Here is a 17,487-nt window from a genome sequence, read left to right on the forward strand (position 1 = left end):
CAGACTCAGAAGGGTTGACAATGTCTAAGTAAGAATCATGGTCTCATGCTTTATTCTAGCTATGACGTCTTCCGCTTCCCATTATTCATGAGCACTACTGCATGTGTCACTAAGTCACTCTACAACCCAGGAAATACAGCAAAACTGGAGAAGGGATCTGTGTTCCTATTTCTGAAACCCCAGCACTTACAAGTAAATCATTTTTTAAAACGTTTATTTATGGGGGCACCTGGGTGGCTTAATTGGTTAAGCGTTGACTTTGGCTCAGGTCATGATCTCACACTTGGTGAGATCGAGCCCTGCGTTGGGCTCTGTGCTGACAGCTTGGAGCCTGGAGCTGGCTTTAGATTCTGTGTGTGTGTGTGTGTGTGTGTGTCTCTCTCTCTCTGCCCCTCCCCTACTCAAAAATTTTTTAAATAAAAAAATAAAAATAAAAAGTGTATTTATTTATTTAGAGAGAAAGAGAAAGTACAAGGGTGGGAGGGGCAGAGAGAGAGGCAGAGAGAGAGAGAATCCCAAGCAGGGTTCCACACTGTCAGCACAGTGTCCTACATGGGGCTCGAACCCAACGAACCGGGAGATCATGACCTGAGCTGAAACCAAGAGTCAGACGCTTAACCAACTGAGCCACCCAGGCATCCCTGCAAGTAAATGTTTAAAGTAACAGAAAATAACAAGTTGGCAAGGCCATGGAGAAACTGGAATTCTTGTGCACTGCTGATGGGAATGTAAAATAATGCAACCGTTGAGGAAAGTATAGTGGGTCCTCAAAAAAAAAAAAAAAAAAAAAAGTCAAACCTAAAATTATTTTATAGTCCAGCAATTCCACTTCTAGGCGTATACTCAAAAGAATTCAAAGCAGTGACTTCATTTGCGCAGTTATTTGTGCACTCACGTTCATAGCATTATGCATATGATCCAAGAGGTAGAAGCTCAAATGTCCATCAAAGGATGAATGGATAAAGAAAACGTGGTCTCTCTATATAATGAAATAGTAGTCAGCTTTAAAAAGGCATGAAATTCTGACACATTCTATCATGTGGATGAACCATAAAGACATCATCCTAAGTGAAATAAAAAGGACTAATGTTACATAACTCCACTTACATAAGCTACCTGGAATAGTCCAATACATAGTGATAGAAAGTACATGGTTGTTACCAGAAACTGGGCAGGGGTCAGGGGTACGCAGGGAGTTAGTGTTCGATGGGTACAAAGTTGTAACTGTGATGATGAAAAAGTGATGGAGCTGGATAGTGGTGATCGCTGCACAACAGTGTGAATGTACCACTAAATACCACTGTATACTTAAAAATAGTTAAAATGGTAAATTTCATGTTATGTACATTCTACCACAATAAAAAAAAAACAGATTAAACTTACACTCCAAGTGAAAACAGGCAGTCTTTTATATTGGTGGTGATGCTTTTCAGTTGTTATAATTGTATTGTTTTTCAAGTTTATTTATTTTGAGACAGAGACAGCACGAATGGGGGAGGGGCAGGAAGCAAGGGGGAGAGAGAGAATTCTGAGAAGGCTTTGTGCTGCCAGTGCAGAGCCTGATGCAGAGCTCGAACTCACGAAGCCCTGAGATCACGACTTGACTCAAAACCAAGAGTCAACTAAGCCACCCATGTGCCCCTCAGCTGTTATAATTTTAAAATCTCCTCCCCTATGCTCAAATTCTCTTCTTGCTTGACCAATAGAAGTGCTTTCTATGGAAATAATTTTACTGAACATTCTCACACTTTTTCAGTATGGGGCTAGCCCACATCCAACCTCCAGACTAGATCAATGGGTGGCATAGCAGGGGCCATGGCTACTAAAAGACTATTGTGAGTCACAGGAAGAAACAGGAAAGTAGCTTCTGACCACCCAGACCAGCTGTTCTTACTTCTAGCTGCACTTTATAATCACTTCAGACTTAAAAAATACACACCGCCACACGAGGTGCCACACCCACAGATTATGGTTTCATTTGTCAGTGACAAAGCCCATGTATGGACATCTTCTCAAAGCTCCCCAGGGAATTCTGATGTGTAGCCAGTAGGTTGAGACCTACTGAATTAGTCATTCCTTAGAAAGCTCTCCGGAGTACAGTTCAACAACCCCTTTTTAAAAATCTCACCATTAAGAAATAATGGGAATTAGGGCTCAGAGGAATAAGAAGCTGTTCAACTTTTACTTTTGATAATTCTTAAACTAGAAAAAAAGACAAGTTAAAATTCATGAATTCAGCAAACATTTATTCAAGCTACTGCTGTCAGGATGGTGCCCCACCTGCAGGTGCTGGCAGAAGAGCAGAACCCTGTCCCAGCAGAGCTCATGGCCAGCAGGGGAAGCCAGGACAGGCAGGACACTGACAGGAGCACCACCTTGAGGACAATTGCATAAAGGGAACATGTGGGAACAGCATCTATGCTGGATGGAAAAGTGGGAAAAACGTCCCAGAGAAAGCTATCCCTCTATCATTAATGAGTCTGGAGAGGTGACTAGAAATTAGCGAGGCAATCCTTGGAAGATAAAGTGACATTCCCTCTTCTGGAGGCAGTGTGCCACTCTCGATTATGCCAGGCCCGTGAGCATGTGGCAATGCCTGGTTGACCCTGGGGGTTGGCCGTGGTCAAGGGATTTGAAATGAGGTGGACTGAAGTGCAGCACGTCTAGGTTGGGTCATATGGCTGCTCAAGGGGCCCGGGAAGAAAGCCAGTTAAGGCCAGTTTCTCAAGTCACTGGAGAGACCTGTATGCTACTCACAGCAACCAACCACGTGCCAAGGAAAGCTGGCATGCATGTCAGCCCCCAGGTTAGCCATGCAGACCAACAATCCTTAATGCTTATTTATAGTAATAAACTGTCTGCCTCTTAACAAGTTCCAAATGAAAATTCTATCTATAGGTGTTCTCTCTCCCACAAGCTCTTAGGAAAGTCAAGGTGGTGAAAAAGGGCATTTCTCCCTCCTTGTGACCTGATTAGAAAGTGTGAGAATCATTCTTTGAAATCCTCCCCATGTGCCATCAGTAATTATGACATGATTTTTCATCTGGGAAATTATGAAAATGAGCATATATCTACTTCTCAACAACCTTTTTGAAAAAGTTTATTTGTTTTGAGACAGTGAGCGAGCATGAGCAGGGGGGCGGGGGGCGGCAGAGAGAGAGGATCCCAAGCAGGCTCCGCACTCTCAGTACAAAGCCTGACACGCAGGTGGATCTCAAGAACCATGAGGTTGAGGGGCGCCTGGGTGGCGCAGTCGGTTGAGCGTCCGACTTCAGCCAGGTCACGATCTCGCGGTCCGTGAGTTCAAGCCCCGCATCAGGCTCTGGGCTGATGGCTCGGAGCCTGGAGCCTGTTTCCGATTCTGTGTCTCCCTCTCTCTCTGCCCCTCCCCCGTTCATGCTCTGTCTCTCTCTGTCCCAAAAATAAATAAAAAACGTTGGAAAAAAAAAAAAAAAAAAAAAGAACCATGAGGTTGTGACCTGAGCCGAGATCAAGAGTCAGAAGCTTAACCGACTGAGCCACCCAGGTGACCCCCTTCTCAAAACTTTCTAATGATCTTTTGTTTTGTTTTTTTTTTTCTCTTATTGATCAGTTTCTTTTTGGAATATTTCATCTAAATCAAGGGCCAGTGTTTATCTCCACATGCCATTGTGCACACTGAGTTAGTTCACTGAATGATAATGAGCACAGGTCCACCAGCCAAGAAAGAAATGAAACCCATCATGAGCCCAAAGCAAAGAGTTTGCATGTTCTTAAGTATTACCTTCAAGAATGATCTGAAATAGCTATATGCAGTGAAAGTTCAAACTTTCAGAGAACAGCAGGAACTTCTGCAGTTATCTGTTCTCATCTCAACTTCACCATAACCCAGAAGGCAGGTGGTCTGATCCCTAATCTATAGGTGGGGAAACTGAGCTAGTACAGCCTGCTGTGTGCAGTGGAGCCTGGGCAGCAGCGATGCCCCTCCCCCACAGCTGCCTGCAGAGATCTAGCCACTACGATATTCAATCACACATAGCACTGAGTTGAGTCCCCTGGACAAACGCATGAGCCATCAGAACTCTGATGACACAGGAACACATAGACCAATCTTGCTTCCTGATGAAGAGACGGATCATTCAAGTGTCTACAGTGTTGTACCAAGTGCTTTGCATTGAATATCCTATTCTGTGAGGAAGTCCATTTTGCTGTTCTGCAGCTGAAGACAACAGAGGCTCAGAGAACAAGAAGTGGGTCACTGGGCTGTAAACGGGTGAGATGGAATTCAAAGCCAAGTGGGAGTGCCTTCTCCAGAGACGCACTAACCTGAGTTTGATCACTGTGCAACTTTGGATGTGTTACTTAGTATGTCCAGGCCTCAATTTCCTTATATTTAGAGGAGGATAATGATACAAGCACATCCCTTGCAGAACTGAGTGAAGGTTAAAATAAGAATGCACACAGGGTGCCGAAGAATGCCTGATGCCTGGTAAATGCTCAGTAAACAATAATCATGAAGTCTTCTGGGTTTCCCAGATACAAGGGAAGCTTCTGATTTTCAAAATTCTTAGTTCTGAATGAAAACTTTACTTACTGAAATTCTGCAGGACACCACTCCACTTCCCCCAAGCCCCACTAGAACCTGGCCGCCCCAACATCAGGTACCCTAGAGAAAGACCCTGCTTATGAGCACAGGTGCACAGATGCACAGGTGCTCCTTACCCACACACCCACCTTAACCCAACACAGACATAGTACATAGGCACAGAACCGAACATGCTGTTGGGGCCATTAAAAGTCTCTAGAATGCACCTCGTTCTGGAAATAGCTAAGAAATGGGCAACAGGCAACCTTTTACCCTCACACTTTACCACCATCCCTGTAGTGTTGTAAGTTCTCAGGACAGAATGACAGTGCCCCTGCAGCTGCAATTCTGTCCCAGAGAGTCCTCACACCACTCTAGTGACAGTCACACTGCAACAACCTAAGGACAAGGTCCCAAGTCCCCAAATCCTGCACTGAAAGGCACTGTATTGTCACTCTGAGAACACTAACTTTATCTCCCTTATACAAAACTGTCATGCATTGAAAACAGCACACTTAATTTACAAATGGCTTCAAAGTGGCAACAAGGTTATTACCTCCCTTTTCTTGCAGTATTTATATTTATGAAGCTAAGTCAAATGTTGCCGATTTTGGCTATGCTCATTTGGCTTTGATGATGATTACCTGATCCCAACCAGGCTGAGTTTACCACTACATTATCTACCAAGAAAGGGTTTGCCAAGTGAATTGAACCAGGCAAAATTCCTTGTCAACAAACATCAAGAGAAAGAAAGCCCTGTACAACTGTTATTTCCCAAGAGCCCAATTCCAACCTCCGTAAGGACAGCACATACACAATGAATCCAGGGCCTGAAAACTTGGCAAAGAATAGGATTTTCTTTTTCCCTAATGCGCAGGTTCCTATTTTTATTATTATTTTCCTAGTTTTATAAAACTGGTATTCTGATTAACAGAATGTTCTAATTACCTGAAATCACCATATATATCTGCATATATGTTACAACTCAAAGCACAATACAAATTACACCAATTAAAATCAAAATTAAATTTAATATATCCATTATCACCATACCATACAACAGTGTTAAAAAGACCTAAAATTCTGCTAATTCATGAGCAGAATCTGAAATGGCTTGTTAAAATTTCATAAATATCTGGGGCACCTGGGTGGCTCAGTCAGTTAAGCATCTGACTTCAGCTCAGGTCATGATCTCATGGTTCATGAGTTTGAGCCCCACAATGGGCTCTGTGCTGAAAGTTCAGAGCCTGGAGCCTGCTTCAGATTCTGTGTCTCTCTCTTTCTCTGGCCCTCCCCTGCTCGCACTCTGTCTCTCTCAAAAATCAATAAACATTAAAAAAAATTTCATAAATAGCTAATATCTATTTATAAGGCCTTCTGTCACCCCCCAGACCCCTCCCTCAGACCCCATACCCTCACCTGGATGGCCACCCCACCATTCATTCATTCTGCACCTGCCACCACATGGTTCTCAAGTCACACTCCCAATCCCATCAGCCCCTAACTCAAAAATTTCACAAATCCTCCAACATCCACAAAAATGAAGACAAATTTCTATTTCAGCAATCGATCCTCACAATCTGACCCATTTGCCTCTCCCCTAAGAGCTACACACACCCAGGGGTTTGCTGTCCCCTAAACTTGCCCTGACCCAGGTGAGGCCTGCCTCGAAGACCCCTCTCAAGGGCTACCTCCTCCATGACCCTTGCCCAAAGTGCCCTCAATGGCAGTTCTCCTGTCTCTTAAAATGTAAACCTAAAACATTCCATTCACACCTCATTTTTGTATGTCATGATACGGTAAGTTACATATGTATCATACTTATTCTCTCTGCTGATACAAAACTACTTGGGGGCAGGGGCCGTGTATCCCTTACAGGCTCTACACAGTCCCACATTCAGTCAGTGTTTGCAGAGTTCAGTCCATGGTGTTCCTCCCGCACCATTAATATTTGGCAGACGGCCAGCCTCCAATAACCAGCCCCTCCACCTTCCTAGGTCTTGGTTTCCTTACTTACCTCACCTCCTTATTAGGAATTAGAGGTGATTCTGCCATGGTGAACTTGTCTATCTAAAGGTCCCAATCCCAACCATCCCTCCAACTTCCTCTCTTTTGGGAATTCAACACAGCTTTTTTCTCTCACAATTTCAACTTCTCTTCTTACATTAAAGGGAAACATAAAAGCAGTTCTCCTACCCCTTGAAACTGCTACCATCTCTCTTCCCTTCTCAATCCTGCCACATTTCTCGAAAGAGTTGTTTCTGGCCCTCTTCGTGGTGCTTACCACCCCTCCCCCGCACCCACCATTCACCCTACTTCCCCTACAGGTCTCTTCTAAATCATGGATCAGATTTTCATTTTAAGAATGGCCCTTTACATCTCTAAAGACCTAGACACTACTATATACTAGAAATGGTGATAAACCACAAAGGGATGGAGAAGCTAGGTGTCAACAGAAAAAGTATAAACACAGTGGACCACATACAACCTCAATCCTTAGAATCAGAACTTGTCAAAACTCACACCACCTAGAGCCAGACCTCAGAAAGCCTCCCACCCATCCTGTTCCTTACACAGATCTGTTTGCAGGCCTCCCAGCTACTGCTTTCCATGACATCCTCTGTGATCACTCTCCTGCCCAAGTGCAACCTCCTTAATCCTTTCAGGGACTGAACTTCCTCCTCCTCTTTGCTCTACTGGAAGTCTAACTTTCCTCAGGCATTTCTGCCAAACCTTTATTCCTCTTGAATTCAGGCCACCTATTCTCCCATATATCCCCTGTTCCAGGGAACAGCCTACAAGGTCCTAATTGCTACCAACCATCTCCATGACACCATCTACGTGCTTCTGGCTCTCACATTCTCACAATCACCAAGCACCCTCCTCTTTCACATCCATGACACAAGGCATCCAACAATCAAATTCAGGACTCATCCACCTCTTCCCACTGGTGACTGCTGCCACTGGTCCACCTCCCCACCCTCAGGTTGGGCCCTGCTCCCTTCCCTGGCCTCCACCCCCCTGCAGCCACTTTAAATGACTGCTCCCTGGGATGTCACCCGTGGGTGCTCATCTAATCCAGAACTTCAACACACCCATGTCCACAGGACTCCAGGCTAGGAAACTGACAGTCTTCCTAGACTTCTCATCCCTCTCTGTAATGCACATGGGAGAAGCTATTGTATCACTTCACAATCACATCTCATTTTTAGGAGGCATGAAATCATCCACAGATGAAACTGTACGTGACCCTGGGTATGCTTTGCTTTTGTAGATGAAAGCATTAGGAAAACAGAGATGTGGCAGACACTCTTCTTTATGCTATGAAAGTTATCCTTTTTGAGCTTGTGGGATGATAGAAAAAAAAAATCGATCTGGTCTTTGTGCCTAGTTCTCATCGTGCAGCTTATAAAAGCCTTAGCGTTTCCTGAGTGATGGGAGTGACTTTGTTATGCTAATGAGGTGGCTGCTGTGGGTCCCTGGACAGCTCCGGAGTGGGGGCTGGTTACTGGAAAAACCCAATACACAATCAGAAGGTTGGAAAGTTGGGCCACACTGCCGACCTCTGGGGACAGAAGCTAGAGACGGAGTTCAATTGTGTGGCGGCCACTGATCCAATCAGTCATGTCTACATAATGAAACTCCAACTAAATACTCTGAACACACAGGTTCAGTGGAGCTTCCCAAGCTGTGCACACATTCATGTGCTGGGAGGGGGATATATCCTGATTCCACAAGGAAAAGGCACAGAAACTCGACGTTCTCTGCCAGACTTCACCCCATGTGTCTCTTCATGTGGCTGGCCCTAATTTGTATCTTCTGTAATAAGACTGTGGTAGAAGTAGAGCACGATCCTGAATTCTAGGAGCCCTTCTAGTAAATTGGCAAACCTGAGAGAAAAACAAATTTATAGTCAGTCAGGAGTGCAGTTGTCCTGGGGACCCCCAGAGTGTTGCTGGTTAAGTAAGGGCAACTGTGTGGGGTCGGAGCTAACTCTGGGTGGTGAGAGGTGAAGCTGAACAACAGCGCACATGGCTGGATTTTTACCGGAATAGAGTCCCTACTGCATGCCAGGCACTCAACTGGGAACGGAATATACTGTCATCAAAGGAGCACAGTGCCCGCCTGCCACCTCTCAGAGTTAAGCATGAAGTGCATGCACACGTTGAGAATTCAAAACAAATCTCAGCCTTAAGTTCTGAATTTGAACAAGTCTACACCTCCTGGCAAGGCTCGAGATTACTTTAAGCTCAGTTCTTTCAGGCAATGGCTCTTATTGACACCTCCCTGGAAGTGGCCAATGTGGGTCTGTCACTTGAAAGTAACTCCCTGACTTCAAAAAAGAGCTAAAACCTCTTGTGGGCTGCCTTGCCTTTCGTGTAAGAACCAGCCAGTGGTCAGATGCCCGAGGTGCAGGAGCTGAGCCCAAGGCTCAGACAAGCAGACATATTCTAGGTTTCACAGGCTTGGCAGAGCAACGTGGCCGCTAACCCACTGCAGAAGCCACCTGTGTGCGGCTTCCAGGGCAAGGACTGCCTCCGACATGCTGTTCCACCTTGTGGGTGGCTCTTTAACTTTTTTGTTTTTTGTTTTTCAGTAGTAATCATTACCAAGTTTGTTTTTTTTTAACTTTTCCCCAGGGCAATAGAAATAATCTTTACTTCTCTATTAACATCGTACATGTAATTCCAAAACAATGTTTCTTCATCTGGGAGCAAAAATAACAACTCTGAAGTCCAAAATGGCAAAATAAAGACAGACACCAAATCTGTCTCCCTGAATGACATGAAAAATTACAGTTCCGATGTCTGATACTCAAATAAACTTCTCGTGGTGGGTAAGGCTGTGACTTCCCAGAAATATAGGCAGGACAGACCCTGAGGGGCTTCTACAAATGTGCTCACCCCTCAAAGCAAGACAGTTGGGGAAATGTTCCCTGTTGGTTAAGTTTCAATTCTTAATCAGTTTGTGAAAATCCAGGAGGGACCCAGGCTCCAGCGCTGTCCTTTCCCTCAGCCACCACAGACCATTTTCTATAGGACTTCCCTGACCTTCTAGAGCACAGCAGGAAACTGGGCTTCCCGCTTCTCTCTCCTTCTAGACTGTGAGTGCTTACAACTCAGAAATGAAGTGGCCAGTACCATTTGTACATGAAGGTCCAAAAGGTCTTTTCCCTCTTCCCACAGAGAGTACATGAATCTTAAGTGAAATGTAAACGAAGCTGTGAATTTTCAAGTTTTAAAATGAGAACTCCCTCCAAATCAGAATTATTATACTATCAACTAAATCACACTCCCTTAAGGCTTCCAAAAATACTAATAATTTACTGAAAACTAATTTGCAAAGCAAGTTCACGTATGAAGAAAATTTAGTGTGGCAAAAGTTGTTTTCTTCGAGACAGAAATCTTACTCCTATTTTGAAACAAGGATAATTAGAAAACATGCAAATCATTCATATTTTATGATACTTCTTATATGATGCTTTGAAAATATACTGAAATGCTTAGAAAAAGCCAAACATCAGTCATGTCATGGAGCAAAGTCTCCCAGAGCAGTGAAAAGGTATCAAATAGTTTGTCACAGGCCAGGCCTAATGTATAAATCCCATGCGCCTTTCTTGAATTTTAAATATATCTATTTGGATCCAAATTCTGAGGGGAATCAATGCAGATGTTCAGTGGGTCTACTGGATACTTGTTCATCTATGTAAAGTTCTTATAACAAAATCCCGGAAGACTTACCCAAGTTGCCCTCACCTTGAAGTTACCATGCAGGGTTATAGGCAGAGATCTTGTGTGTTAGGGGACAGGTCTGCCCAGCCTGTGGTGAAGCAAGGCTCTGGGAAAAGTAAGGACCAAACACCTGTCAGCAGGCTGCTTTAGCAGCCATGAACCCTCACTTAGAATCCAGGGGCCCAGGCTTCTCTCTGAGCTCTTTGATGGAAGCCAAGAGAAGGAAGAGTACATTAACAAAGACCTCAGCAGTCATTCATGCTACATCTCATTCCACACGCAGGGAAACTAAGTCCCAGGGAAGCAAAAGACTTTGAGCAGAAAACTTAGAGAACACTAGGCAAAGTTACACTTCTTATCAGCAAGAGACCAGATTCTCAGAAGACACATTATGGTCAGCCTTCTATTTTCAGAGCCACAAACTCACACTTGACTGAGGAAAGGCCTCTTTTGGGAATTCTCAGGACCTTCTAAATATGGTTGACCTACTCTCCATCTGTCTTCAGGAAAATGCTTTGGCTGAGAGGCCAGCTCAGCTCCCAGGCTGCAAGAACTGAAGACCAAAGGGCAAGGCCAGGGTTGGAGAGGGGAGCCCGGGACAGGGTGACGAGGGAAGGGTAAGAGCTCCAAGCTGTCCTTGGGGTCTGAGACCATGGCACACATTTACACAAAACTGGCACTCAGGAAATGTTTGTTAAATGTGGAGTAAAAATATCCTAGTTTGTCACCTCCTGTGACAAAGCTGCCACCGTGCCATGCACAAGAACTTTCCCCAGTAACTCTTACTGCTGGTATATCCTTCATAATCTTGCTCCCTCAATTTTATAGGGTCGTCAGAAAAAAAATGACGAATCCAGTTCAGAACACAGCCCTCATCCCATCGGCATTTTGAGCATGGAGGTTTCGACTGCGGTTGGGAAATACACACAAAAGACCGGCTAAGCACAGGATGACAGACAGACAGACAGAGCTGTGTTCCAGAGCTGAAGATTGATGGGATTAATTTTGAAGCTTTTCTGCCTCCATCTTCTAGGTTAGATGTCAGTGATGAATCTTGCCTCTACGCCTCATGTTTTAAACCACATCCTTCCAGTTACCAGAGGCATCATTTTATATAACCCACAGAAATGGAGTCACTTTATGATAACGTAGCACTTTAGGACTTGTCGACTACTACAGGTCTTAATTCAGTTGGCTGGTCAGAGAATAAAAACTTTCAAAGACAGTTATGCTCAGTTAATAAGTGTTTGAAAAGCCAGCAACCCAATTTTATGTTCCAGCTATTAAATGTATCAGTAACTACCAAATTTATCAATAAGCATGACAAGGATTAGCTTGTGAATTTCACATCACTGTTACGTTTCTCAGTAAGCACATGATGTACTGACACTAACTGGCCTTAGTTAGCACTGAAAGGTACAGGTAGTGGCCCAGCCTAGGTCTCACCACTGACCTGACACCCAGCCCAGCATAGGCACAAACATTTGTTGGACGAAGGGACAGGTGCATAAACAGCTGACAAAAATGGAACAGAATGAGCATTTTCCAGTTGCCCACAAAACCCATTTCTGCTTCAGTTAATCAAAACGCCTGTCTTGAAAGTTTACTCAGATAGTTCATCTGCTGAATAGAATACGATCTAGGGTTTTAACCGAAGTGGTCTTTCAAAGCTTCCTTCCTCCAGGACACGGTTATAAACAGCTGCACCGGCAAGAATGATCAGGGAGGAGCAAGCGTCACCATCCACACTCCTCACCTGCCATGTCGATGGCAAAAGGCCTGTCTGCTCTCCAGCCGGTGTACCAACCAACGACTTTGCCGTTTTCCACCAACGGACGTTCATAGCGTCGCCCGCCAACCAGGCCCACTGGCCAGACAGAGACCTTGCGTGTAGTTCGCATCTATAAGAAGGGGAAAGAGATGTGGTTTAAGTTTCCTTAGGGAAAATAACTCGAAGCGAGGAAAGAAATGTGAGCCACGTAGGAGAATGGGGTGGGGAGGCAGAGACTGGAGATTTTCAAAAGTTGAAGGTTTCCAGACAGAACCCTGCTGCTGGCAGACTGCTGCCCAGTTCGCTGCTGCTGAGCTGCTTGGCACCATCGGCCGTCCTCGGTCACAAACTCAGCTGGCGGCTCAAGGCTTAAGAGAAACAAAGTGGGTGTCAATATCTGAACGGCACTTTTTTGAAGCTAAGCTATACCATCAAAAGTATTTTCTATTGGTTTCAAGGTTGGATCTGAATACCTTGCGTCTTCCGAACTGAGGGTGACTTCCCTTTAGGAAACTCAGTAGCAGCAAAAATTTCACTCAGAGAAGCCAGAGGAGTTGCCTTCCTATGAATTTTTTATTGTTATTAACACAGAAATCTTGGCTGGGGGCATTAACAATGGCATCCAGGGGCACCTGGGTGGCTCAGTTGCTTGAGCGTCTGACTTCGGCTCAGGTCATGATCTCACAGCTCATGGGTTTGAGCCCCGCATCGGGCTCTGTGCTGACAGCTCGAAGCCTGGAGCCTGCTTCAGATTCTGTCTCCCTCTCTTTTGGCCCCTCCCCCACTCAGACCCCCCCATCTCTCTCTCAAAAGTAAATAAACATTAAAAAAAGTAATAATGGGGGGCGCCTGGGTGGCTCAGTAGGTTAAGCGTCCAACTTTGGCTCAGGTCATGATCTCACAGTCCGTGAGTTCGAGCCCCACGTCAGGCTCTGTGCTGACAGCTCAGAGCCTGGAGCCTGCTTCAGATTCTGTCTCCCTCTCTCTCTGACCCTCCCCCATTCATGCTCTGTCTCAAAAATAAATAAACATTAAAAAATAAATTTTAAAAAAAAGTAATAATGGCATCCAGATACAGAACAGATACCAGGCATTCTCCAGAGTGACGAAAAGAAAAACATACCCTACATCCTGCCTTTCCAGGGAAACTGGGTCCAGCTAGAAAGGAGCACACCTCACACACACAGCTGGAGAGGCTGGCCCTCTTCCCACACACCCGGTTGTATCTGGTGAAGTTTTCATCAGACCGCGTTCAACTCAAACTTATTTACTGGATTTCTGTAAAGGCAAAGACATGTTCGCAACAAAGCTTCCTGGTACTGGGCAGGCAGCGTTTTTGGGCAAACCACGGCCACCGCCATAGGACGTGTTGAACAAGCCGTAAGCGGCCCACATGATACCTCTGTGCAAACTAGAAGGTTCCCATTTCCTGAGCACACACACGTGCAGGGGTTGGCAGCTTGGCCATTAAAGTCCAGGCTGGTTTCAGCTCACTCACCCTCTCAGCTGGGGGTGTCCTGGGGCGTGACGTACACAGCTGCCTTCGGAAGGCCTGTTGTCATTACGAGTTCAACACCAAAGCTTTACCTTATATTTACTATACAACTGGGCCATGATCAGTTAACCAGTGGTTAAAATAATGATTACCAATCAAGGATTCTTTTTTATGAAAGGAAAATTATATACTTGGGAAATATTTTCAAGTACAATTCAAGTGAAAGTCATAGTAACCAGAAGCTCCCATTTGCCAGGAATTCCAATTTTATTTATTAATCTCTCACCTCACTCCAAAAAAAAAAAAAATTAAGAGTGTGAAACATTCCAGGTTATAAAAATCTCACTGCATCAGTCTTCCACAAATCTGGAATTAGTTTTACAGTCTATTACTTTCTCAATAAATTAATCACCACTGCCTTGTGCTCATACTAACTTATATGAGGATTTTTAAAAAGTTCTGCTGAAGTAGAACTGACTGCAGGGAAGAGTGAATAGTTCTGAGATTACTAAGACTGCTTATAAGGCTGGCCCTCGGCTGGCATCTGGGAACTTGGCTTTTGAAACAGTCCTTATGCTGATAAAGTTGTTTTGTCTGCCTCGGCACCGAACACCTGTTTTCCTTTGGGGACCTTGAAACACTTGGGAGGGCAAGAGGTGCCTATGTGACTAGCCCCCATTAAAACCCCTAAACGTTACATGGGTTTCCCAGGGCATTAACATTGCACACCTGTGGTTATAGTTTTGCTGCCGGAGGGAAGAAGTGCTTGCGGGATCCCTCATGGGAGGGAGAGAACGTAGGAAGTCTGCACATGGATTCCTCCAGACCCTTCTTCCTGGTGTCTTTCTGCCTCGTTGATCTGGCCACATATCCATACCGCGTCACTGTAATAAGTCTAAGCCACAAGTACAACTATACGCTGGATGCTATGAGTCCTAGTAAATCACTAGACATGGGGGTGGTCTTGGGGGACCCCTGAGAGATGTATTTTTTTAAAAATGTTTATTGTTGAGAGACAGAGAAACAGAGTGAGCAGGGGAGGGGCCTAGAGATACACACACAGAATCTGAAGCAGGTTCCAGGCTCTGAGCTGTCAGCACAGAGCCCGTCGTGAGGCTGGAACCCAGGAACTGCGAGATTGTGACCCTAGCCAAAGTCAGACGTTTAACCAACTGAGCCACCCAGGCGCCCCTAAAATGTATTTTTACAGCGCAAAACTTGATACATTTTGATACATGTATATAGCCACGAAACCATCACCGCAATGAAGATACCCATTATCCTGCAGAGTTCCCTTGGGCTCATTTTTAAATCCATCCCTACCATCACTCTCCACATCCCCAGTGCCCCTATCTGCATTCCCCACACCACTGGTCTCCTGTCACTATGCATTAGTTTGCATCTCACAGAGTCATGTATGAATGGAATCATAGCATAGACTTTTTAAAAAATAATCTTTAGGGGCGCCTGGGTGGCTCAGTTGGTTAAGCGTCCGACTTCGGCTCAGGTCACGATCTCACAGTTTGTGAGTTCGAGCCCCCCACTGGGCTCTGTACTGACAGCTCAGAGCCTGGAGGGAGCCTGCTTTAGATTTTGTGTCTCATTCTCTCTCTGCCCCTCCCCCACTTGTACTCTGTCTCTGTCTCTCAAAAATAAATAAAAATGTAAAAAAATTTTTAAAAATCTTTAAAAAAAATGTTTATTCACTTTTGAGAACATGTGAGTGGGGGAGGGGCAAAGAGAGGGGGAGGGGAGAGAGGATCTAAATCGGGCTCTGCGCTTACAGCAGTGAGCCCCATGTGGGGCTTGAATTCACACATGAACTGTGAGATCCTGACCTGAACCAAAGTCGGCCACCCAGGTGTCCCCAGCATATATTCTTTTTATTTAGCTTCTTTCACTCTGTGAAACTATGTAACAACTCATCCATGCTATAATGTGTATCAATAGTTAACTCCTTTATATTACTGAAGTACTTTGTTGTATGGATGTGCCACAGTTTTTGTTTTGTTTTTTTTCCATTTGCCTGTGGATGGACAGTTGGGTTGTTTCAAACTTCTGGCTATACAGACAAAGCTGCTATGAACATCTGTGTACAAGCCTATATGCACTTCATTTTTTTTCTAAATATTTTTGAGAGAGAACACGCACACACACATGAACGGGGGAGGGGCAGAGAGAGAGGAAGACACAGAATCTGAAGCAGGCTCCAGGCTCCGAGCTGTCAGCACAGAGCCTGACATGGGACTTGAACTCACAACCTGTGAGATCATTACCTGAGCTGAAGTCAGACACAACCAACTGAGCCACCCAGGTGCCCCCATTTTTTGTTTTTGATAGATACCTGAGTGGAATGGCTGGATCACATGGTACACGTACATTTAACTTTTTAAGAAACTGCCAACTTATTTTCCAAAGTGGTTGTGCCATTTTTCATTCTCACTAGCCATGTGAGAGTCCCCATTACTGCACATGCTCAGCTCAGCAACACTTGGTGTGGTCGATATTTCGCTTTAGCCATTTTAACAGGTACGAGTAGTATTTCATTGTGCTTCTAATTTGCATTTTTCTAGTGACCAATTATGTTGACTATCTTTTCATGTGCTTGTCATACATAATCTCTTTGAAGAAATATTTATGCAAACCTTTTGACTATTTTTAAAATTATTTCTTTACTATTGAGTTTTGAGAGTTATTTATATATTCTGCATACAAAACCCTTCACAGATACCTGATTTACAAATATTTTATCCCAGTCCACGGCTTATCATAATGTTCCTTCATAATAATGTGTCTTGAAAAACAGAACTTTTAATGTTGATGAAGTCCAAGTCATCAATTTGTTCACAGATCATGCTTTTGATGTTGTATCTAAAATATCTTTGCCTAACTCAAGCTCACAAGAGTTTTCTCCTCCTGTCTCCAAGTATTAGAGTTGTAGGTTTTACATTTAGGTTATGATTTTGAGTTGATTTGTGTGTATGGTGCGACAGACAGACTGAGGTGATTTTCCTTCTCCTCCTTGCGGATGGATATCCAACTGTTCCAATTGTAACGTGCACATGGGTATGTGACTGTCCTGGAACAACTCCATGGTCTTTGGACCTTTGTCAAAAGTAAGTTGCCATATACGGGTGGGCTTATTTACGGACCTACTCCTCTGACCCACTGGTCTGCTTGGGTGCTCCTGATGCTAATATGCTGTCCTGATTTACTATGGCTTTATAATAACTCTGGTAATCAAGTAGCATTAGCTCTCTTTGTTCTTCTTCCAAGTTTTGACTGTTCTAACTCCTTTTCCTTTCCATAGGAGTTTCACAGGCACATTGTTCATTTCGGCAAAATGTGATTGGGGTTGCATTAAATCTATAGCTCAATTTGGTGAGAACGAACAGCTTAACAGAATGGAGTCTTCTAACACATGAACATAACACAGCTCTTCATTTACTTAGATCTTTTTCATGTAAAAAATTTTTTTTTAAAAAAATTGTATTTATTTATTTTTAGAGAGTGAGCACACGTGAGCCAGCGGGGGAGGGGCAGAGAGAGGAGACAGAGAATCCCAAGAAGGCTTTGTGCTGTCAGCGCAGGGCCTGATGCCAGGGCTCAAACTCACAAACCGTAAGATTAGCCGAAATCAAGAGTCAGATGCTTAACCGACTGAGCCACCCAGGTGCTCCAGATCTTTAATCTTTCTCAGCAATGTTTTCACGATTTAATTTTTGAATCAATAGTAACATTTAATGCTTTTGTGTCCTAGATCTTCTCCATATGGGGAAAAAAATCCAGAGAATTTACTAAAATCTTCACAGAAACACAGCTCTCTCCCCAACTCACTCCACCTTCAAATTCCTGTTTCCTCACACACTGCAGAAAATACAAACATTTCTATTTTTTGTTTTATATATCAAACATGCCAAATATA

The 17,487-nt window shown here is 44.2% G+C and overlaps 1 protein-coding gene across 1 annotated transcript in view; it reads right to left on the bottom strand.

Moving 5' to 3' along the window:
• B3GAT2 (beta-1,3-glucuronyltransferase 2) overlaps positions 1-17,487 on the bottom strand; it is a 90,666-nt gene that overhangs the window by 14,658 nt on the left and 58,521 nt on the right. Inside the window, exon 2 of the mRNA XM_060615876.3 lies at positions 12,053-12,197. Within this exon, the coding sequence (XP_060471859.1) occupies positions 12,053-12,197 (145 nt within the window). The remainder of the gene's footprint in view (positions 1-12,052; positions 12,198-17,487) is intronic.

The sequence above is a fragment of the Panthera onca genome, chromosome B2 (genome assembly GCF_046562875.1).
Source record: "Panthera onca isolate mPanOnc1 chromosome B2, mPanOnc1 haplotype 2, whole genome shotgun sequence".
Taxonomy (NCBI): domain Eukaryota; kingdom Metazoa; phylum Chordata; class Mammalia; order Carnivora; family Felidae; genus Panthera; species Panthera onca.